At 43.0% G+C, this 18789-nt stretch overlaps 1 protein-coding gene across 1 annotated transcript in view; it reads right to left on the minus strand.

Moving 5' to 3' along the window:
* LOC132825578 (transmembrane protein 94-like) overlaps window positions 1–5392 on the minus strand; it is a 156054-nt gene extending 150662 nt beyond the window's left edge. The window contains 1 exon segment of the mRNA XM_060840958.1: window positions 5375–5392. Coding sequence (XP_060696941.1) covers window positions 5375–5392 — 18 coding nt within the window.
* Window positions 5393–18789: the final 13397 nt, after the last annotated feature.

The following is an 18789-nucleotide window of genomic DNA, read 5'->3' on the forward strand; positions in this document are numbered from 1 at the left end:
GTGGTATGGATTGAAATCCCACCACGGCAGGTGGTGGAATTTGTATTCAATAAAAAAAAATCTGGAATTAAGATGAAACCAATAATGACCATGAATCCGTTGCCAATTGACAACTAACGTCCTTTAGGAAAGGAAACTACTGTTCTTACTTGGTCTGGTCTACATGTGACTCCAGACTCACAGCAATGTAGCTGACTCTAAACTGCCCTCGGGGCAATTTGGGATGGGCAATAAATACTGGCCTGCCAGCGACACCCTCATCCCATGAATGAATAAAAACAAGATACTCTAGATTTTCATCAAACATCCAAACACGGCACCTCAAACACCTCTCAATGTGGTCAGCCTTGCCTCTCTGCCACCATGTACCTGCATTAATTCAACCATGATGAGCCATCAGTAAACACCCAGTGATGCATGATCACTGATGAGTTTCTTTCTCTCTTGCTGAACGTGACGACACATAATAGAAGGGTACAGAATAGAATTGATTAGGAACAAAGGATCTTCTCAGCTTAACACAAGAATACAATTCACTGCATCAGACACTGTTAAAAACATTAATTTTATTGTTGAATCAGTGAATCCATAATTTTTGACCCAATTGTTACTCGTCCAAGCAAATACTTTCCATATCTTACTCAAGACAAAATACCCCATTGTGCATACACAAGGATGTCTTAAATGCAGGTCAATAACACAGAGGCTTGGAGCAAATCCTCTTTTTGAATATAATTTCTACTTGCAAGTTAGTAGTCTATGAATATTATAAAATTAGGGAAAAGACATTTCCAACAGGTTCTATATTAGGTTTTTATCAAAATACTGTTTCCATTCATAATGGCCAAGGAACAAGGGCAAGACTTGTTGCAAGGTTTCCAATAGGTTACTCACAATGTTTAAGGGCTACTGATAATCAGTTCTAGGCAGTTGGATGGAAACTGGGAAAGGAGATAGTTTCTGCTTTTGGACTGCTCATCACTCAAGTATTTAGATGTAGGGAAAAGAGGCTGTTACCGCAGCTTCCAAACTCTCAGGATTCTGGACAAGTACAGGAGGTGCAGCTCAATGTTGGGGTTATGTCTCAGGAAGGTGATGGGGAGCTGTGGGGGCTTGTAAGAAGCCATGTGCTGCAGCTGAGACCGAGAGTGAAGGAAGCCAAAAAATAGTATTTGTGTTGTGCAACTGAGCAAGATAAAGCTTGAAGAAACACGAGGAAGGACAAGCTTGGTGAAACCAAATATCTGCTGATAAGGTAAAATTGCACCTGGAAGTAGGTGCGAAAGAGTAGTTTGCAGAACCCAAGGGGGAGCACAGTCCTGTTTGGGAGAGTGAACTACCTGAAGGTGAGTAGATGGTGAGACAGAGCATCACAGAACATCATCTGAGGAAATTCCAAAGCTAGGTCTTCAACAGCGAAGAATTGTAATCCTCCATAAAAGTTATAAATCCCTTGCAAAATTTGGACATAGAGGGATTGCTGAGAAATCTATGGGATCTGCCTTGACCACATCTAATGTGCTCTGTGGGGTGTTTGCTACCCATATTTTCCTCAGTTATACTCTAACATCCAATTAGAAATAGAGTTGTATAGTGGATTGTACTACTGTCCTAAGTTTGTACAGTAACATTTAATGTTTCGAGGAAGTTCTGAATTCTGAATCAGTTCTCCAGGATGGTTACTGAAATGTTAACTCTGATTTCTCTCCAATGATACTGAGCTTTTCCAACAATTTCTGTTATTTGTTTTTAACATTTATTGTTGGTTATTCATAATTGTACAATCTTACGATTTTATTCTCCTAGTAAGTATCTAGAATTCACATGTTGTCTACTTTAAAAAAAATGTAACTGGTCGCAGCCAGGTTGCAATGTCAGTTTGTTGGTCTGGTTTGGAATCATGACAGGCCACATACCAATTGTTAGACTATTCTATATTTACCCAGCCTGGTACTCCCTAAAATAATGCTGGATGCTGGAAATCTGAAACTCAACAGATTTGAGCTTTTGTGGAGAGAAAGCAGAGTTAACATTTCAAGTCCTGTGACCTTTTAAAGGGTCACTGGACTCGATACATTAACTCTGTTTCTTTTGCTGCAGGTGATGTCAGACCTGCTGAGTTTCTCCAGCCCTTCCTGTTTTGTTTCTAGCATTTCCTAAACTCGCTATCCTTTTTAATCTCTTTCAAGCAATTCTTGATTCAGCTATATTACCGTTATATATTGCCTTTCATATAGCAATTATCAGAAACCTTCTGGAAGTCTGTGCATGCACTACGGGGATATCAATATCTTCTTAAGATGTCAATCCCTCAAAAAGTCATGGAGACTGGTGAGAAGGAATCCTTCCTTTCTAAAACCATGAAACTCACTTCCTCTTCCAACCAGTAATCATTCAGTTTGTTCCTCATGAACAATTCCTTTCTTTCATCCGTTTCTAATGGGCCTAGAATCTCCGAGAATAACATTATATTACATTTATTGACCAGCATAGGTATTTCTAAATAAATAGAATCTTATCTGCAGTCACCATCTCTTTGATTTTATTCTTTCAACAGTTTTACATAAATATCATTTGGCTCAAATGAATTATTGGCTTTGAATCCTTAAGCCTGTCTATTATATCCACATAACTGATATAAAAATCAATAGCTATAATTGTAGATGTGATAAATAATGAACTACCAATGTTCATTTTCCACACTGCCTACTGATTGTGACTAAGCCCTTAGCAACACAGCCTCTGTTGATCCAATAATGTCTCTGTTGATGTGAAGTGTACACCAAGTTCCATGATGTTAGTTTGAAAGTATGTATTTAGGTCCCCAGTGTCTGGACTGTGAATTGCCCTCATGTAGTCATTTTAAAAAGAGGGAATGCTCTCATAGCCTTGCACATTCATTGGGTCCAGAATGGTTTTGAGAACAGTTAGGATCTAAAACTTGTATTTTCCCTATGCACCTAAGTTTAATGCCACATCTGAAAGACAGCACCTCTGTCTGGGTAGTGTCTCTTTTCACTGCACTGAAGCGCCAACTTGAATCTTGTGTTCAAAGCTTGAGTGAAACCTAAACCCACAGGTTTCAGACTCTGTGCTGAGAATGTTTCTTATTGAGAAATTGCTAACAAAAGTCACATAAACATCATTCGATGTGCAAGATAATTGATAAGATAATAGATATAGTCTTAACAGACTATAGGTTGCTCTCTTATTACAAAGCGATGACTGGTGATGGCTTAACCTGAGGTTCATTATGCCTTGGGTGAGGAGAGAAGTTAAGAAGGAGAATCCTTCATGGTGACCTCAGCCAATGCAGGAATTGAACCCACATTGTTGGCATCACACTGCATTGCAACCCTCAATTACTGCATCCTCAGAAAAAGAGGAGAAAGTGAGGACTGCAGATGCTGAAAATCAGTGTTGAAGAGAGCAGCGCTGGAAAAGCACAGCCGGTCAGGCAGCATCCAAGGACCAGGAGGGTCGATATTTTGGGCATAAGCCCTTCACCAGGAAAGCCCTTCAATCCTGATAAAGGGCTTATGCCCAAAACCTCGAATCTCCTGCTCCTTGGATGCTGCCTGACCGGCTGTGCATTTCCAGCACCATACTCTTCGACATCCTCAGAAAAAGAACCAAGTTTGATCAATTATGTGTACTCCTATAAAAATAATGTGCACCATCTGCTTATTGTATTTATATAATTTCTTATCAACCTATTCAGAGACAGTATTACACACCTCTGTTGCAGGTGGCACTTGAGCTATGCTTGGCGATAGAGACATTACAACCATGCCCTCAAATAGATGCTTTTCTAATCAACGCATTCAGAGATGTTAAGACACACTTCTGAAGCAAATGGGACTTGACCCCAAGCTGCCTAATGCCATAAGCAGGGACACTAGGATTTATATTAAAGTACCTCCACCTGTATCAAAACAATTAAGGTAAGTTTCTGTAAAATGCAATTTTCCTTTACTAAACAGCTGAATTTTATGATTGTTGGGATAATAATTATTCCTAGGAAAATTAAGATTGTTATTTAAGAAAACAAATTTCACCACAAAATCCTTTCACCCACAATGGAAATTTTAAATAATAATTCAGAGAAAAATGTGTGGGATGTTGCACTATTCATTGTACACCATGCAAGTGGAGTGTCAAATGACTTGAATGGTTGAAAATTAAGCTAATTTTATTACAAACTACAAGCTTTTCTGAATGCCTTCAAGCTAAAAATGCACAGACAACATGTTCCTAGCAAGTAACGGGAGCAAAAATCCAGCTGTATGCAAAAAACTAATATGTTCTGTACTTCGTAATTGAACACCAATAAAAGTCCTATAAAAATACATACCAAATCACCTTCATCCATTTTTCATGTAATTACCACTGCTAAAAAGATGCCCAAATGAAGCAGGCTTGTGAACGGTCATAGAAGAAAAACAATAAACCCACTACAAATCCAGCTTCCATGGCAACCATACATCCTTTAATCAGCAAATGCTACACTTGGAGCAAGTCAGATAATCGACTTGTCATTTACAGGTGCTGTTTTTGTCTGTAATGGTCACCAATTTGGATAGTACATTAAATATACATCTCAATAAATGTTTTGTAGAACTAATAATTGTTGCCAAACCTCAATTATATATGAGGGAGTAAGTAAATTCTGGGGAGATTGGAATAATGACAATACAGTCATATAAAACTAGCAGGCAGGACTTTGCTTTTATTTCAATGTTAAGAAAAATGATATCCCTGTCAGTACCTATTAAGGGAAACATCCAATTCAATGCTGAGCAAATTATTTATAGAAAATACCTGAATTTATATAGCTATTGTCAAGACCACAAGATATCTTAAAACTCTTTAAAACACACAACATTCTTTTGAAGTGCAGTCAGTCTTGTGATATAGGAAACACAGTAATCAATTTGCACATAAGGAGCTTCCATAATTAACATGTTAATGACTGGATGATCAGTGATGGTGATATTGGTTGACAGATTAACATTAACCAGGGGTAGGAACAAATTACTGCAGATGCTGGAATCTGTACTGAAAACAACAAATGCTGGAGATCACAGTGGGTCAGGCAGCCATCCATCAGGAGAGAGCAAGCTAATGGTGAGTTTAGATGACACTTCACTAGGTGCAGAAAGTGCAACACCTGTCCCTTCACCTCCTCCCTGCTCACCATCCAACAGCCGAAACAGTCTTTCCAGGCGAAGCAGCATTTTATCCGTAACTCCTCCAATCTGTGCATTGCATTTGTTGCAGCCAAAGTACCCTACACTACATTGGAGAAACCAAATGCAGACTGGGTAATTGCTTTGTGGAATTCCTCCAGTCTGTGCTCAAGCAGGACTCTTACCTTCCCATCACTGGTCATTTTAACACAGTGTCCTACTTGCTTGCCCACCTATCTGTCCTCAGTATGCCGCAGTGTTCCAGTGAATCACAGGGCAAACTGAAGGAACAACATTGCATCTTCAGACTACGCACTTTACAGCCTTCTATACTTAATATGGAGTTCAACCACCTTTAAATTATGAACTATTTCTTTCCTTTTTTGTAAACTTGTTATCATATCTTCCATTGCCCCTTCCCACATACTGTCCTTTCCAGTCTGGCAGGAGACACACCAGTGTTCTGCTATTCTCACATTCCGATCACTTAATGTAAACTTCTCATATCTTTTATCCACTAGCACCCTACACCCGCTACCCACACTATCACCTCCTCCATCCCAAACTATAGTGTAAATGATGTCCCTCCACACTTCACTTCAGCTCTGATGAAAGGTCTTTGGCTGGCACAGTGGCTCAGTGGTTAATACTGCTACCTCACAGTGCCAGGGATCTGCATTCAATTCCAGCCTCAGGTGTCTGTATGTGTGGTGTTTGTACATTCTCCTCGTGTCTGAGTGGGCTTCCTCCAGGTACTCCGGTTTCCTCCCACAGTCCAAAGATGTGCAAGTTAGATGAATTGGCCATGCTAAATTTCCCATAGCATTAGTTGGGGGTAAATATAGGGTAGGAAAATGGGTCTTGGTGAGTTACTCTTTGGAGGGTTGTTGTGGACTTGTTGGGTCGAAGGGCCTGTTTCCATACTGTATGTAATCTAAACTTGGAACGTTAGCTAGCTCCCTCTCTATGGATGCTGTCTGACCTACTGTGATCTCCAGCATTTGTTGTTTTCATTAACCAGGGATAGCACACTTGTTCATCTTCAAAATGATACAACTGGAGCTGTGTAATCCACTTGAGGAGGAAGATAAGGCTTCAGATTAACATCTCATCAAGAAACAGAACCTCCAACAGGGCAGCACTCCCTCAGTACTGCACAGCATTGTCAGCTTGGATTTATTTTCTGCTCGATAGAATATTAACTGAGCCTTTAGACTTAGATGCCCCTGAGCAACAACTGACACACATCAATGTGAAAAATAGGCAAGTAAAGAAAAGACTGCTGATAAAAACAAAAGAAAGTAATTACCTAATTATGATGGAGGTGTTAAGCCCAAAGAGAAGCCTGGTATTACCGATAAACGTCAAGCTAACCCAATCTTCATACCAGTTCAGCAACTATCACACCCAGCACCGAAGAAGACATGAACTTTGAATCAGGTGAGCAAAGAATTCCTACCTACCTCACCCTAGAATTTTCCAAGATGTAGGAGACTCCAGACTGTTGAACAGGGCTGGATTGTGTGTAAGCCCTTTTAAACCATTCACTGTGGGAAACATGGAATGAAAAGCATTTCGCAGCAGCAACAGGAAAGGAAAAGGAGATCACCACCATTTTACAATCTTCCTGCAATGGTACAAAAGTTCATAGATGGGAGAAAGACCACACCCACATCATCAACAGCTTCAATAATTGTGGGAGAAAGTGAGGACTGCAGATGCTGGAGATCAGAGTCAAAAGGTTTGGCGCTGGAAAAGCACAGCAGGTCAGGCAGCATCCAAGGAGCAGTAGAGTCAAGGATGCTACCTGACCTGCTGGGCTTTTTCAGCATCACGTTTTCAACAACAATGTTGTGTTTGCAAAAATCCCTAACTCAACCAGTACAAAGATACTTTTAAAGGCAGGCTCATGCAAGAACTTATTTATCTCACAGATTTTTACAGATAATGATAGTTCGTATCAGATTGTGAGCATCACACACGTGTTGAATTGAAGGCAGGAGCTGGAATTACTGTTCAGTTCAGTGCCCTTAAATGGTTGTGAAAGATTATCTTGTCACCTTCATCTGATAAATATCAAAGCCCAGAAGGAACCAGACTCAAAGTCAAAAGTCAGCTTCAGGCAACATTAGGATCCTCAGATATAAAAAAATCTTCAAAGCACTGTTTGCAATCCACATCCAATCTCCTCCCCCATTTTTGCCTCAACTTTAAGAAAGCAAGCTCTGCAAAAATGTAACACATTTAGATAGGTCAAACACCTGACATGGAGTACTGATCTGTGAAGAAGTATTAGGAATAAAGTATATGTTTTCCATTTGAGAACTTGACATAGTCAATCTACCCTTGGGACCATTGTCAGGCTGTTCAGTGTTGAGTGAAAGCCTGTCCCTACAGCTACCAATACACAGTGAGGTACATTTCCCATGACCTCAGATGGGTTTTCCCCTTCCTGATGCTGAAAGATAGTTTTGTGGCTTTTATCTTAACATTGATTTCCACTCAAATGGCAATCTGCTCAATCTGATACTTGGTGATCTTCATTATTTCCTGCAACACTGCCCTCCAACTTTGGAATCCACAGCTAGCTTAATCCATCAGCCAGTTTCAACCCCATGTCCTTAACTTTCATACACATGAGTCTGTGATTGCTCCTGCACAACTGTATCTGGAAGAACTCCGCAGCACCATTAGCATTGTCACTAATTCTTAGGTACTTTTCTCATCAAAGGTTAACGAATGATGGGATATGGTTGTAATGTTGCTGCTTGGAAGTGAAAGGGCTTATTCACCTTTATTCTGCGGATGTGCTTCTGTTCAGTGCAAAGCCCTTAACTGAATGGTCTTGCAATGGTATTTATCAGGTTCTGTTTCGATTGTCTTAGCTTGCGCTGTGCAGGATCATGTGAACACTAACCATTTGCACATTCTCTGAGAGTCTTTTTATTTGAGAACGATGCTGCCTCTGAACTATCCCTTCAACTCTTTCACCCTATCCTCCCCTGCCACACTAATCTTTCCCCACATAACATTAGACAGTCTTCTCCTTTTCTCTGGCATTTCCTCTGTTTGTCCTCCATCTTTACCATGACTATCCACTCTTTAGTATCTGCCTTGATATTCCTGCTCATTTCCCTGACCCCTCTCCCATTCAGACCCCAAATGTTTGGTCTCATCCTTACACCCCCACCCCCACCCATTATTCAATTCACAAGCTCATCCTCCCCTTCCACAGCACACATAATCACCTCACTTTTTTCCCCAACTCACATATGCACCTTCCACCTTTCCTTATCCCAATGATTGTAACTCTGCATTTAGCATCCTAGTTTGCTGCTTCTATGTCCAGGGTCATGTCAGTGCCTCAGTCTACCATGTCCTTTATGTTCCATTTTTTACCATCCCAGTCCAGCTAGTCCACCTAGTCCACCCTTTGGTGAATCTTTGTTTTATTGAGCTCTTTTTTAGGTAAAGCACATTTTGTCATAGAGTCACTGGAGATGTACAGCACAGAAACAGAGCCTTTGATCCAACGTGTCCATGCTGACCATATATCCTAAATTAATCTAGACCCAATTGCCAGCATTTGACCCATATATCTCAAAACCATTCCCATTCATATACCCACCCAGATACCTTTTAAATGCTATAATTGTATCAGCCTCCATCACTTCCTCTGGCAGCTCATTCCATACAGATACCACTGTCTGCTTGAAAATGTTGCCCCTTATGTCCCTTTTAAATCTTTCCCCTCTCACCCTAAGCCTATGCCCTCTAGTTCTGGACTCCACCCCACCCAGGGAAAAGACTTTGTCTATTTATCCTATCCATGCCTCTCATGACTTTATAAACCTCTGTAAGGTCACCCCCAGCCTCCGACGCTCCAGGGAAAACAGCCCCAGCCTATTCAGCCTCTCCCCATAACTCAAACCCTCCAACCCTGGCAACATCCGTGTATTTGTGGGCGGCACGGTGGCACAGTGGTTAGCACTGCTGCCTCACAGCGCCTGTAGATCCGGGTTCAATTCCCGACTCAGGCGACTGACTGTGTGGAGTTTGCACGTTCTCCCCGTGTCTGCGTGGGTTTCCTCCGGGTGCTCCGGTTTCCTCCCACAGTCACAAAGATGTGCGGGCTAGGTGGATTGGCCATGCTAAAGTGTTAGGTAAGGGGTAAATGTAGGGGTATGGGTGGGTTGCGCTTCGGCGGGTCAGTGTGGACTTGTTGGGCCGAAGGGCCTGTTTCCACACTGTAAGTCTAATCTAAATCTTTTCTGAACTCTTTCAAGTGTCACAACATGTTTCCTATAGGAGAAAGACCAGAATTGCACACAATATTCCAAAAGTGGCCTAAACAATGTCTTATACAACGTCAACAGGACCTCCCACCTCCTATAGTCAATGCACTGGTCAATAAAGGAAATCATGCCAAACATCTTTTTCACTATCCTGTCTATCTGAGACTCCACTTTCAATGAACTATGAACCTGCACTCTAAAGTCTCTTTGTTCAGAAACACACCCCGGACTTTACCATAAAGTGTATAAGTCCTGCCCTGATTTGCTTTTCCAAAATGCCAGCACCTCACATTTATCCGAATTAAAGTACACTAGCCACTCCTCAGCCCAGTGGTCTATCTGATCAAGATCACATTGGACTCTGAGGTAACCTTCTTTGCTGCCTACTACACCTCCAATGTTGGTGTCATCTGCAAACTTACTAACTATACCTCCTATGTTGACATCCAAATCATTTATAAAAATGACAAAAAGCAGTGGGCCCAGCACCGATCCTTGCAGCACAGCACTGGTAAGAATCTTCGAGTAAAAAATGAGGTCTGCAGATGCTGGAGATCACAGCTGCAAATGTGTTGCTGGTCAAAGCACAGCAGGTTAGGCAGCATCTCAGGAATAGAGAATTCGACGTTTCGAGCATAAGCCCTTCATCAGGAATAAGAGAGAGAGAGCCAAGCAGGCTGAGATAAAAGGTAGGGAGGAGGGACTAGGGGGAGGGGCGATGGAGGTGGGATAGGTGGAAGGAGGTCAAGGTGAGGGTGATAGGCCGGAGTGGGGTGGGGGCGGAGAGGTCAGGAAGAGGATTGCAGGTTAGGAGGGCGGTGCTGAGTTGAGGGAACCGACTGAGACAAGGTGGGGGGAGGGGAAATGAGGAAGCTGGAGAAATCTGAATTCATACCTTGTGGTTGGAGGGTTCCCAGGCGGAAGATGAGGCGCTCCTCCTCCAGCCGTCGTGTAGTTGTGTTCTGCCGGTGGAGGAGTCCAAGGACCTGCATGTCCTCGGTGGAGTGGGAGGGGGAGTTAAAGTGTTGAGCCACGGGGTGATTGGGTTGGTTGGTTCGGGCGGCCCAGAGGTGTTCTCTGAAGCGTTCCGCAAGTAAGCGGCCTGTCTCACCAATATAGAGGAGGCCACATCGGGTGCAGCGGATGCAATAGATGATGTGTGTGGAGGTACAGGTGAACTTGTGGCGGATATGGAAGGATCCCTTGGGGCCTTGGAGGGAAGTGAGTGTGGAGGTGTGGGCGCAAGTTTTACATTTCCTGCGGTTGCAGGGGAAGGTGCCGGGGGTGGAGGTTGGGTTGGTGGGGGGTGTGGATCTGACAAGGGAGTCACGAAGGGAGTGGTCCTTGCGGAACGCTGATAGGGGAGGGGAGGGAAATATATCCTTGGTGGTGGGGTCCGTTTGGAGGTGGCGGAAATGGCGGCGGATAATACGTTGTATGCGCAGGTTGGTGGGGTGGTAGGTGAGAACCAGTGGGGTTCTGTCTTGGTGGCGGTTGGAGGAGCGGGGCTCAAGGGCGGAGGAGCGGGAAGTGGAGGAGATGCGGTGGAGGGCATCGTCGATCACGTCTGGGGGGAATCTGCGGTCCTTGAAGAAGGAGGCCATCTGGGTTGTGCGGTGTTGGAATTGGTCCTCCTGGGAGCAGATGCGGCGGAGACGAAGGAATTGGGAATATGGGATGGCGTTTTTACAGGGGGCAGGGTGGGAGGAGGTGTAGTCCAGGTAGCTGTGGGAGTCAGTCGGTTTATAATAGATGTCTGTGTTGAGTCGGTCGCCCGAGATAGAAATGGAAAGGTCTAGGAAGGGGAGGGAGGAGTCTGAGACAGTCCAGGTGAATTTCAGGTATTATCCGCCGCCATTTCCGCCACCTCCAAACGGACCCCACCACCAAGGATATATTTCCCTCCCCTCCCCTATCAGCGTTCCGCAAGGACCACTCCCTTCGTGACTCCCTTGTCAGATCCACACCCCCCACCAACCCAACCTCCACCCCCGGCACCTTCCCCTGCAACCGCAGGAAATGTAAAACTTGCGCCCACACCTCCACACTCACTTCCCTCCAAGGCCCCAAGGGATCCTTCCATATCCGCCACAAGTTCACCTGTACCTCCACACACATCATCTATTGCATCCGCTGCACCCGATGTGGCCTCCTCTATATTGGTGAGACAGGCCGCTTACTTGCGGAACGCTTCAGAGAACACCTCTGGGCCGCCCGAACCAACCAACCCAATCACCCCGTGGCTCAACACTTTAACTCCCCCTCCCACTCCACCGAGGACATGCAGGTCCTTGGACTCCTCCACCGGCAGAACACAACTACACGACGGCTGGAGGAGGAGCGCCTCATCTTCCGCCTGGGAACCCTCCAACCACAAGGTATGAATTCAGATTTCTCCAGCTTCCTCATTTCCCCTCCCCCCACCTTGTCTCAGTCGGTTCCCTCAACTCAGCACCGCCCTCCTAACCTGCAATCCTCGTCCTGACCTCTCCGCCCCCACCCCACTCCGGCCTATCACCCTCACCTTGACCTCCTTCCACCTATCCCACCTCCATCGCCCCTCCCCCTAGTCCCTCCTCCCTACCTTTTATCTCAGCCTGCTTGGCTCTCTCTCTCTTATTCCTGATGAAGGGCTTATGCTCGAAACGTCGAATTCTCTATTCCTGAGATGCTGCCTAACCTGCTGTGCTTTGACCAGCAACACATTTGCAGCACAGCACTGGTCACAGGCCTCCAGTCTGAAAAGCAGCCCTCAACCACCACACTCTGTCTTCTACCTTCGAGCTAGTTCTGTATACAAATGGCTAGTTCTCCCTGTATTCCATGTGATCTAACCTTGCTAACTAGTCTACCATGGGGAACCTTGTCGAGCTCGTTACTGAAGTCCAAATAGATCACAACCACCACTCTGCTCATATAAATCCTCTTCGTTACTTTTTCAAAAACTCAATCAAATTAATGAGACATGAGTTCCCATACAAAAAGTCATGCTGACTATCCCGAATCAGTCCTTGCCTTTCCAAATACATGTAAATCCTGTCCCTCAGGATTCCCGCCAATAGCTTGCCCATCACTGATGTCACACTCACCAGTTTATAATTCTCTGGCTTTTCTTTACCATCTATCTTAAATAGTGGCATGACATTAGCCGATCTCCTGTCTTCCAGCACCTCACCTGTGACTATTGATGATATAATTATCTCAGCACGGGGCCCAGCAATCTCTTTAGCTTCCCACAGAGTTCTAGGGTACACCTGATCAGGTCCTGGCGATTTATCCACTTTTATGCGTTTCAAGACATCCAGCACCTCCTCCTCTGTAATATGGACATTTTTCAAGATGTCACCATCTATTTCCCTATATTCTGTATCTTTCATGTTTGTCGCCACAGTAAACATTGATGCAAAATACTCAGTTAGCATCTACCCCATCTCCTGCAGTTGTAAGCACAGGCTGCCTTGCTGATATTCACACCTTAGTTACCCTTTTGTCCTTAATGGACTTATAAAGTCCCTTTGAATTCTCCTTAACCCTATTTGCTAAAATTATCTCATGCCCCCTTTTTGCCCACCCAGTTTCCCTCTTAAATATACTCCAACTGCCTTTATACTCTTCTAAGGATTCACTCAATCTCTGCTAACTATACTTGACATATACTTCCTTCTTATTCTTAAATAAAACCTCAATTTCTCAAGTCATCCAGCATTCTCTAAACCTACCAGCCTTGCCTTTCACCCTAACAGGAACTGGACTCTCGTTATCTCATTTCTGAAGGCTTCCCATTTTCCAGTCATCCCTTTACCTGCGAACATCTGCCCCAATCAACTTTACAAAGTTCTTGCCTAATGCATTCAAAATGGCCTTGCTCTAATTTAGAACTTTAACTTTAGATCCTGTCTATATTTTTCCATCATCACTTTAAAATTAATAGAATTATGGTCGCTGGCCTCAAAGTGCTCCCCCATTGACACCCCAGACACCTGCCATACTTATATCCCAAGAGTAAATCAAGTTTTGGACCTTCTGTAGTCAGTACATCCTCACACTGAATCAGAAAACTTTCTTGTACACACTTAACAAATTCCTCTCCATCAAGCCCTTAACGCTATGGCAGTCCAAGTCTATGTTTGGAAAGTTAACATTCCCTACCATAACCACCCTTTTATTCTTATAGATAACTGAAATCTACTTGATTTGATTCTCAATTTCCCGCTGACTATTAGGGGATCTATAATACAATCCCAATAAGGTGATCATCCCTTTCTTATTTCTCAGTTCTATCAAAATAACCTCCCTGGATGCATCCCCAGGAATATCCTCCCTTAGTACAGTCATAATGTTATCCCTTATCATAAAAACCACTCTCCCTCCTCTTTTGCCCCCCTTTCTATCCTTCCCATAGCATTTGTATCCTGGAACATTAAGCTGCCAATCTTGTCCATCCCTGAGTCACATCTCTGTAATTGCTATGATATCCCAGTCCCATGTTCCTAATCGTGCCCTGAGTTCATCTACTTTCCATGTCAGACCTCTTGCATTGAAATAAATGCATTTCAATTTATCAGTCCTACCACGTTCTCTGCTTTGTTTCTGCCTGTCTTGACTATTTGACTTGTTCCTTTTTCCCAACTGTACCAGTCCCAGACTGATCTCTTTCTACACTACCTCCTTGCACCCCATGGCCCCACCTTACTATTTTAAATCCTCCCTAGCAGCTCTAGCAAATCTCCCTGCCAGTATATTAGTCCCTTTCTAATTCAGGTGCAGTCTGTCCTTCTTGTACAAGTCACTTCTACCCTAGAAGAGATTCCAATGATACAAAAATGTGAACCTTTCTCCCCTGCACCAGCTCCTCAGCCATGCATTCATCTGCTCTATCCTCCTATTCATATACTCAGCAGCTCTGAGCACCAGGAGTAATCCAGATATTATTATCCTCAAGGACTTCCTTTTCAAAATCCTGCCTAATTTCCTGTATTCTCCCTCTGTCCTGTCAGGTTTGATGGCATTTAAGTTATTTGCTGTGTTTGTCCAGCCATTACCCCTTACATGCCAATGCTGAACTGTAACAAATGATACCAACTAGGACTGAGACTTCTCATGAGGTGTTCAAACCAGTGGAGCCTCATCCTTTATACTGTAAGCATTGAAGAATTATCAACAAGATGGTGTACGACTGAGACTTCTCATGACACTCAGTAACACTGTATACCATCTACCGATGTACTGCAGAAATTCACCAGAACTTCTTAGAAAGTACCTTCCAACCCCATGATTACATCCATCTAGAAGCAGATACATAGAAACACCACCTGCAAGTTCCCCTCCGAGCCACTCACCATCCTGGCTTGGAATCATATTGCCACTTCTTCAACATCACTGGGTCAAAATCCCTGAAACTTCTTCCCTAATGGCAAAGAAGGGCTACCTACAGCACATGGACCTCAACAATTCAAGAAGGCAACTCATTACTACCTTCTCATAGTCTAGCCTGTAACACCCATGTGCCCTAAGTGAATAAATAAAATTAAGATGGTTGACCCATTGAGGCTTCACCCATTACGCTGTATGTGTTTATTCAAAGAAATGGCCTGGTTCTGAAGGAGTCAATGAAAAATGTTTGAAATCAGTGAAGCTTGCTGGAAGAAGTGTATCCAGCCACGTTCCCTTTCATAGAGTCACGTTTGTTAACATATGCTTTCTGTTTTTCCCTGAATGAGATTGTGTAAATAAACATAATTCCAGAGAGCTAGAACATCTACATGTACTTCTGGCATGCTTGTTAACACAAAAGAGGTTCTGGGTCAGAATGGTGTGAAGGTGCTAGTGTTAGACTGGGGTGTAAAAAGTTAAAAATCACACAACACCAGGTTATAGACCAACAGGCTTAATCGGAAGTACAAGCATTCGGTGTGCTGCTCCTTAATCAGGTAGCGAGTGGGGCAGGATCATAGGACACAGAATTTATAGCAAGGCTGCCTAAAAGGCTGCCTAATAGCTAAACATTAAGCCAACATCAGGAGATTAGGAAAATATTTTTATGCCACTCGGCCAATTGTATTCCCCACCTTCTAAAACCTCCACATATGCCTGGAAGACATGTTTTTACTACATTTAACAGCTCACAAAGTTTATGGCCATTAGTAACTTTAGCAATTAACCCAAACAGTTATTTAAAACACATGATAATCTGTTAAGAATTTAGTGAGTGCAATATTGACATTTTAATGCTAAAATAATTTTTAACATAAAGGTTTGTGCTAAATTCATGATTTTTTTTCAAATGGTTTCACTCCATTATTGCTGGCTGTGTCTTCAGACTTAAGCCCTGGAATTCCCCCTCCACGTTTCTGTCTTCCTGCAGCTCTTTGGCCACGCTTTCAGTTGCCTGCCTAACGTTTAGTGGGCGGCACGGTGGCACAGTGGTTAGCACTGCTGCCTCACAGCGCCTGAGATCTGGGTTCAATTCCCGACTCAGGCGACTGACTGTGTGGAGTTTGCACGTTCTCTGCGTGGGTTTCCTCCGGGTGCTCCGGTTTCCTCCCACAGTCCAAAGATGTGCGGGTCAGGTGAATTGGCCATGCTAAATTGCCCGTAGTGTTAGGTAGGGGGTAAATGTAGGGGTATGGGTGGGTTGTGCTTCGGCGGGTCGGTGTGGACTTGTTGGGCTGAAGGGCCTGTTTCCACACTGTAAGTAATCTAATCTAATCTATCTCCTTGTCTGTGCTAAATTGTATCTGGTAGCTCGTCTTGTGGCATTTTACCACTTAATTGGTACTACACAAATGCAGAAACTTGTTATCTGAAATAAAACATGGTTCAGGAGGATGTCTTGTCAGAAGTAGCTTTTCCTCAATTACGGTTCAATGCTGGTTAACTGATGAAAACCAGCAGGGATTTAAAGAACAGCTGTTCCTGTGAATCACTTACATTTGCCAACAGGGGTTGCCTGGCAACATCCAGGAGTGCAAACCATGGACCTTGCTGCCTCCCCACGCTGACAGCAGTGAGGTGAAATACAGTGCCTGCCACAATCACCTGGTCAAGTCTAATAACTTTCTTGATCCTTTATTTCTGTCTTGTTCTTATTGCTGTCTAATTACCTGTTTTGTAAAGCTGCTGATTCAAGCAAGTTCAAATCTTAATACATTCACAATTCACTAAGACAAGAAATAAAATAACAGTTAGGCACTTGTTTTTGACTGGTGCAGACTTAATGGGCCAAAGGGCTTTTTTCAGTGCTGTAGACCTCGATGGCTCGATGAAAGCTCATAAGCCAAGAAAATCCAACAGAAGATGGACAGAACAAAAAATCACATTTACTCAATGTTCATCTTTACTGACAGGAGAAAGAAGGCTGTTTAAAGCAGATTTCCAGAATGTTGGAGTGGGAGATCAGCCTGCAAACAGTCACTTGATACTAAAATAAATGCAGGTCAGGAGGTAAATGTGAAAGGAGAAACAAGGTTAGAAGTTTAGGTCAATGATGTTTCAATCAGAACTGGCCAAGATTAGAAATGTTAACTGGTTTTAAGCCAATGCAGCAGCAGGGAACAGGTAAAAGAACATAAGCAATGGTCTGTCATGCCATGGAGGACAAATGAATCAACAGGAAAAGTGATAATAAAGAGTTGGTATTGAGGCAGGAGAAAAAACAAAAGATGAAAGACAAATAGGGCTGAAAATAGCAACAGCAGATTCATTACTGCCACCTGCTGTTGGGGAAAATCATGGCATGACGTGATCTGACCTTGATGTTGAGTCAGAAAGCTGTAAAGTGATTAAAAACGTAAGATAGTTTTAAGATAGTTTGTGGATCTGTGGGTCTTGAAAGGAGAAATTGTCTGAATGGAATTGATATTTGCATACCACATGGCCATGTGACAGAGGGAAATTTTGCTTTCATGCATGTACAACTTATTTCCCTTCAGATTCTTGAATCCTTCCTCTTCAAGAAAAGGTCAATTTACAGAGAAATGGCTGCATTTATAGCTCCTAATATGAACATATGGAAGCAACAAAGAGAAAAATGGAAATATGGATGATATATAATTAAATATGAGTCAAGTGGTTTCAACACACTGCTGATGCAAGTTCAACATTACAAGATGATTTTCAATACATCAGGCACAAAAATTAATCTGTACATGTATTGTTATATGCATTTGGCAACTGAATGTTATATTTGTATATAAACTATTGAAAGTGATTTCTTGCAAATCAGCTTCTAAGAAGCTAGACAGATCATTTTTTGTAGCTTTCTTTTAAATTCAACTTGTTCAGATCTGTTTTAGACACATGTCTCTGGAGGAGGTGGAACTTGAACCCAGAGAGAGGGACACTATCACTGTGCCAAAATGCCCCAAGTTGCTTATAAGTAGGGAGATTTCTCAATCTTAGTTATGCTTGACTGACTATGTAAACGTTTTTTCTTATTTCAAAAATATACTTTATTCACAAAAAAACTTTACATATGTTAGGTTACAAACGCAGTTTGGTTCTGTACTGTAGCATAACAAGGAGGCAAAAATATTGGAGTTTGACTCTATCCATCAAACCAAAGCCATCTCTGACACACACAAGACAAATCTGTGCTAAAAGGTGAAGATTGCTGAAATAATAGAGTGGAATTCTTCCAACTTCAGTTAAAGTATAAGGTTCATTGTGCCTGGTTTACGGTGACATTTTTCACACAGTCTTCTATTCTTCACATTATTAATTAGATAACTGGGTTCTTGGGCATTGTTCTGAAAATCATGTGGCTGGAGAGACAGAAACGTGCAAACAGTTGGGACCTTTCACCTTTAACATCACTGGTGCCATATTTTAAGCATAGTTACAGCCAGCTTCAGAGACTGCAGCCAGAACTGCCCTTTGTACTGCTGCAGCAGCAATCCCTGACAGCCTGCTGTCCCCCTTTCCCCCCTAAGAACTCTCCTCTTTGACTTTAGCATTTGACAATTTGCTTGAAGAACATGGAGTATGTTTGCTGTGTTAACTGCTGGCACATGCTACAGGACTGATGGCCAAAGAAAACATTGCCAGAGACTGGCAGCATGTAACTGAGCACGAACGACCCTGTGCCCTGAGAAAGCATTGTGACCCACACAAAGTCTGTCAAACGTTAAGTCAGTGCTGAGGTCAGTGAGTGTGCTCTAAGAAAGTAATCTAGTGTAGGTGGAGACAAGCATTCTAACAAGTTGTAAAGTCATTGAGCACTACAACAACAAGCTAAAAGCCATATGTAACACCCTATGTGAGTGCACGAGATACCATGAAGAACACAATGTCTACATGATGGCCAG

Source organism: Hemiscyllium ocellatum, chromosome 20 (genome assembly GCF_020745735.1).
Source record: "Hemiscyllium ocellatum isolate sHemOce1 chromosome 20, sHemOce1.pat.X.cur, whole genome shotgun sequence".
NCBI classification, from domain to species: Eukaryota; Metazoa; Chordata; class Chondrichthyes; order Orectolobiformes; family Hemiscylliidae; genus Hemiscyllium; species Hemiscyllium ocellatum.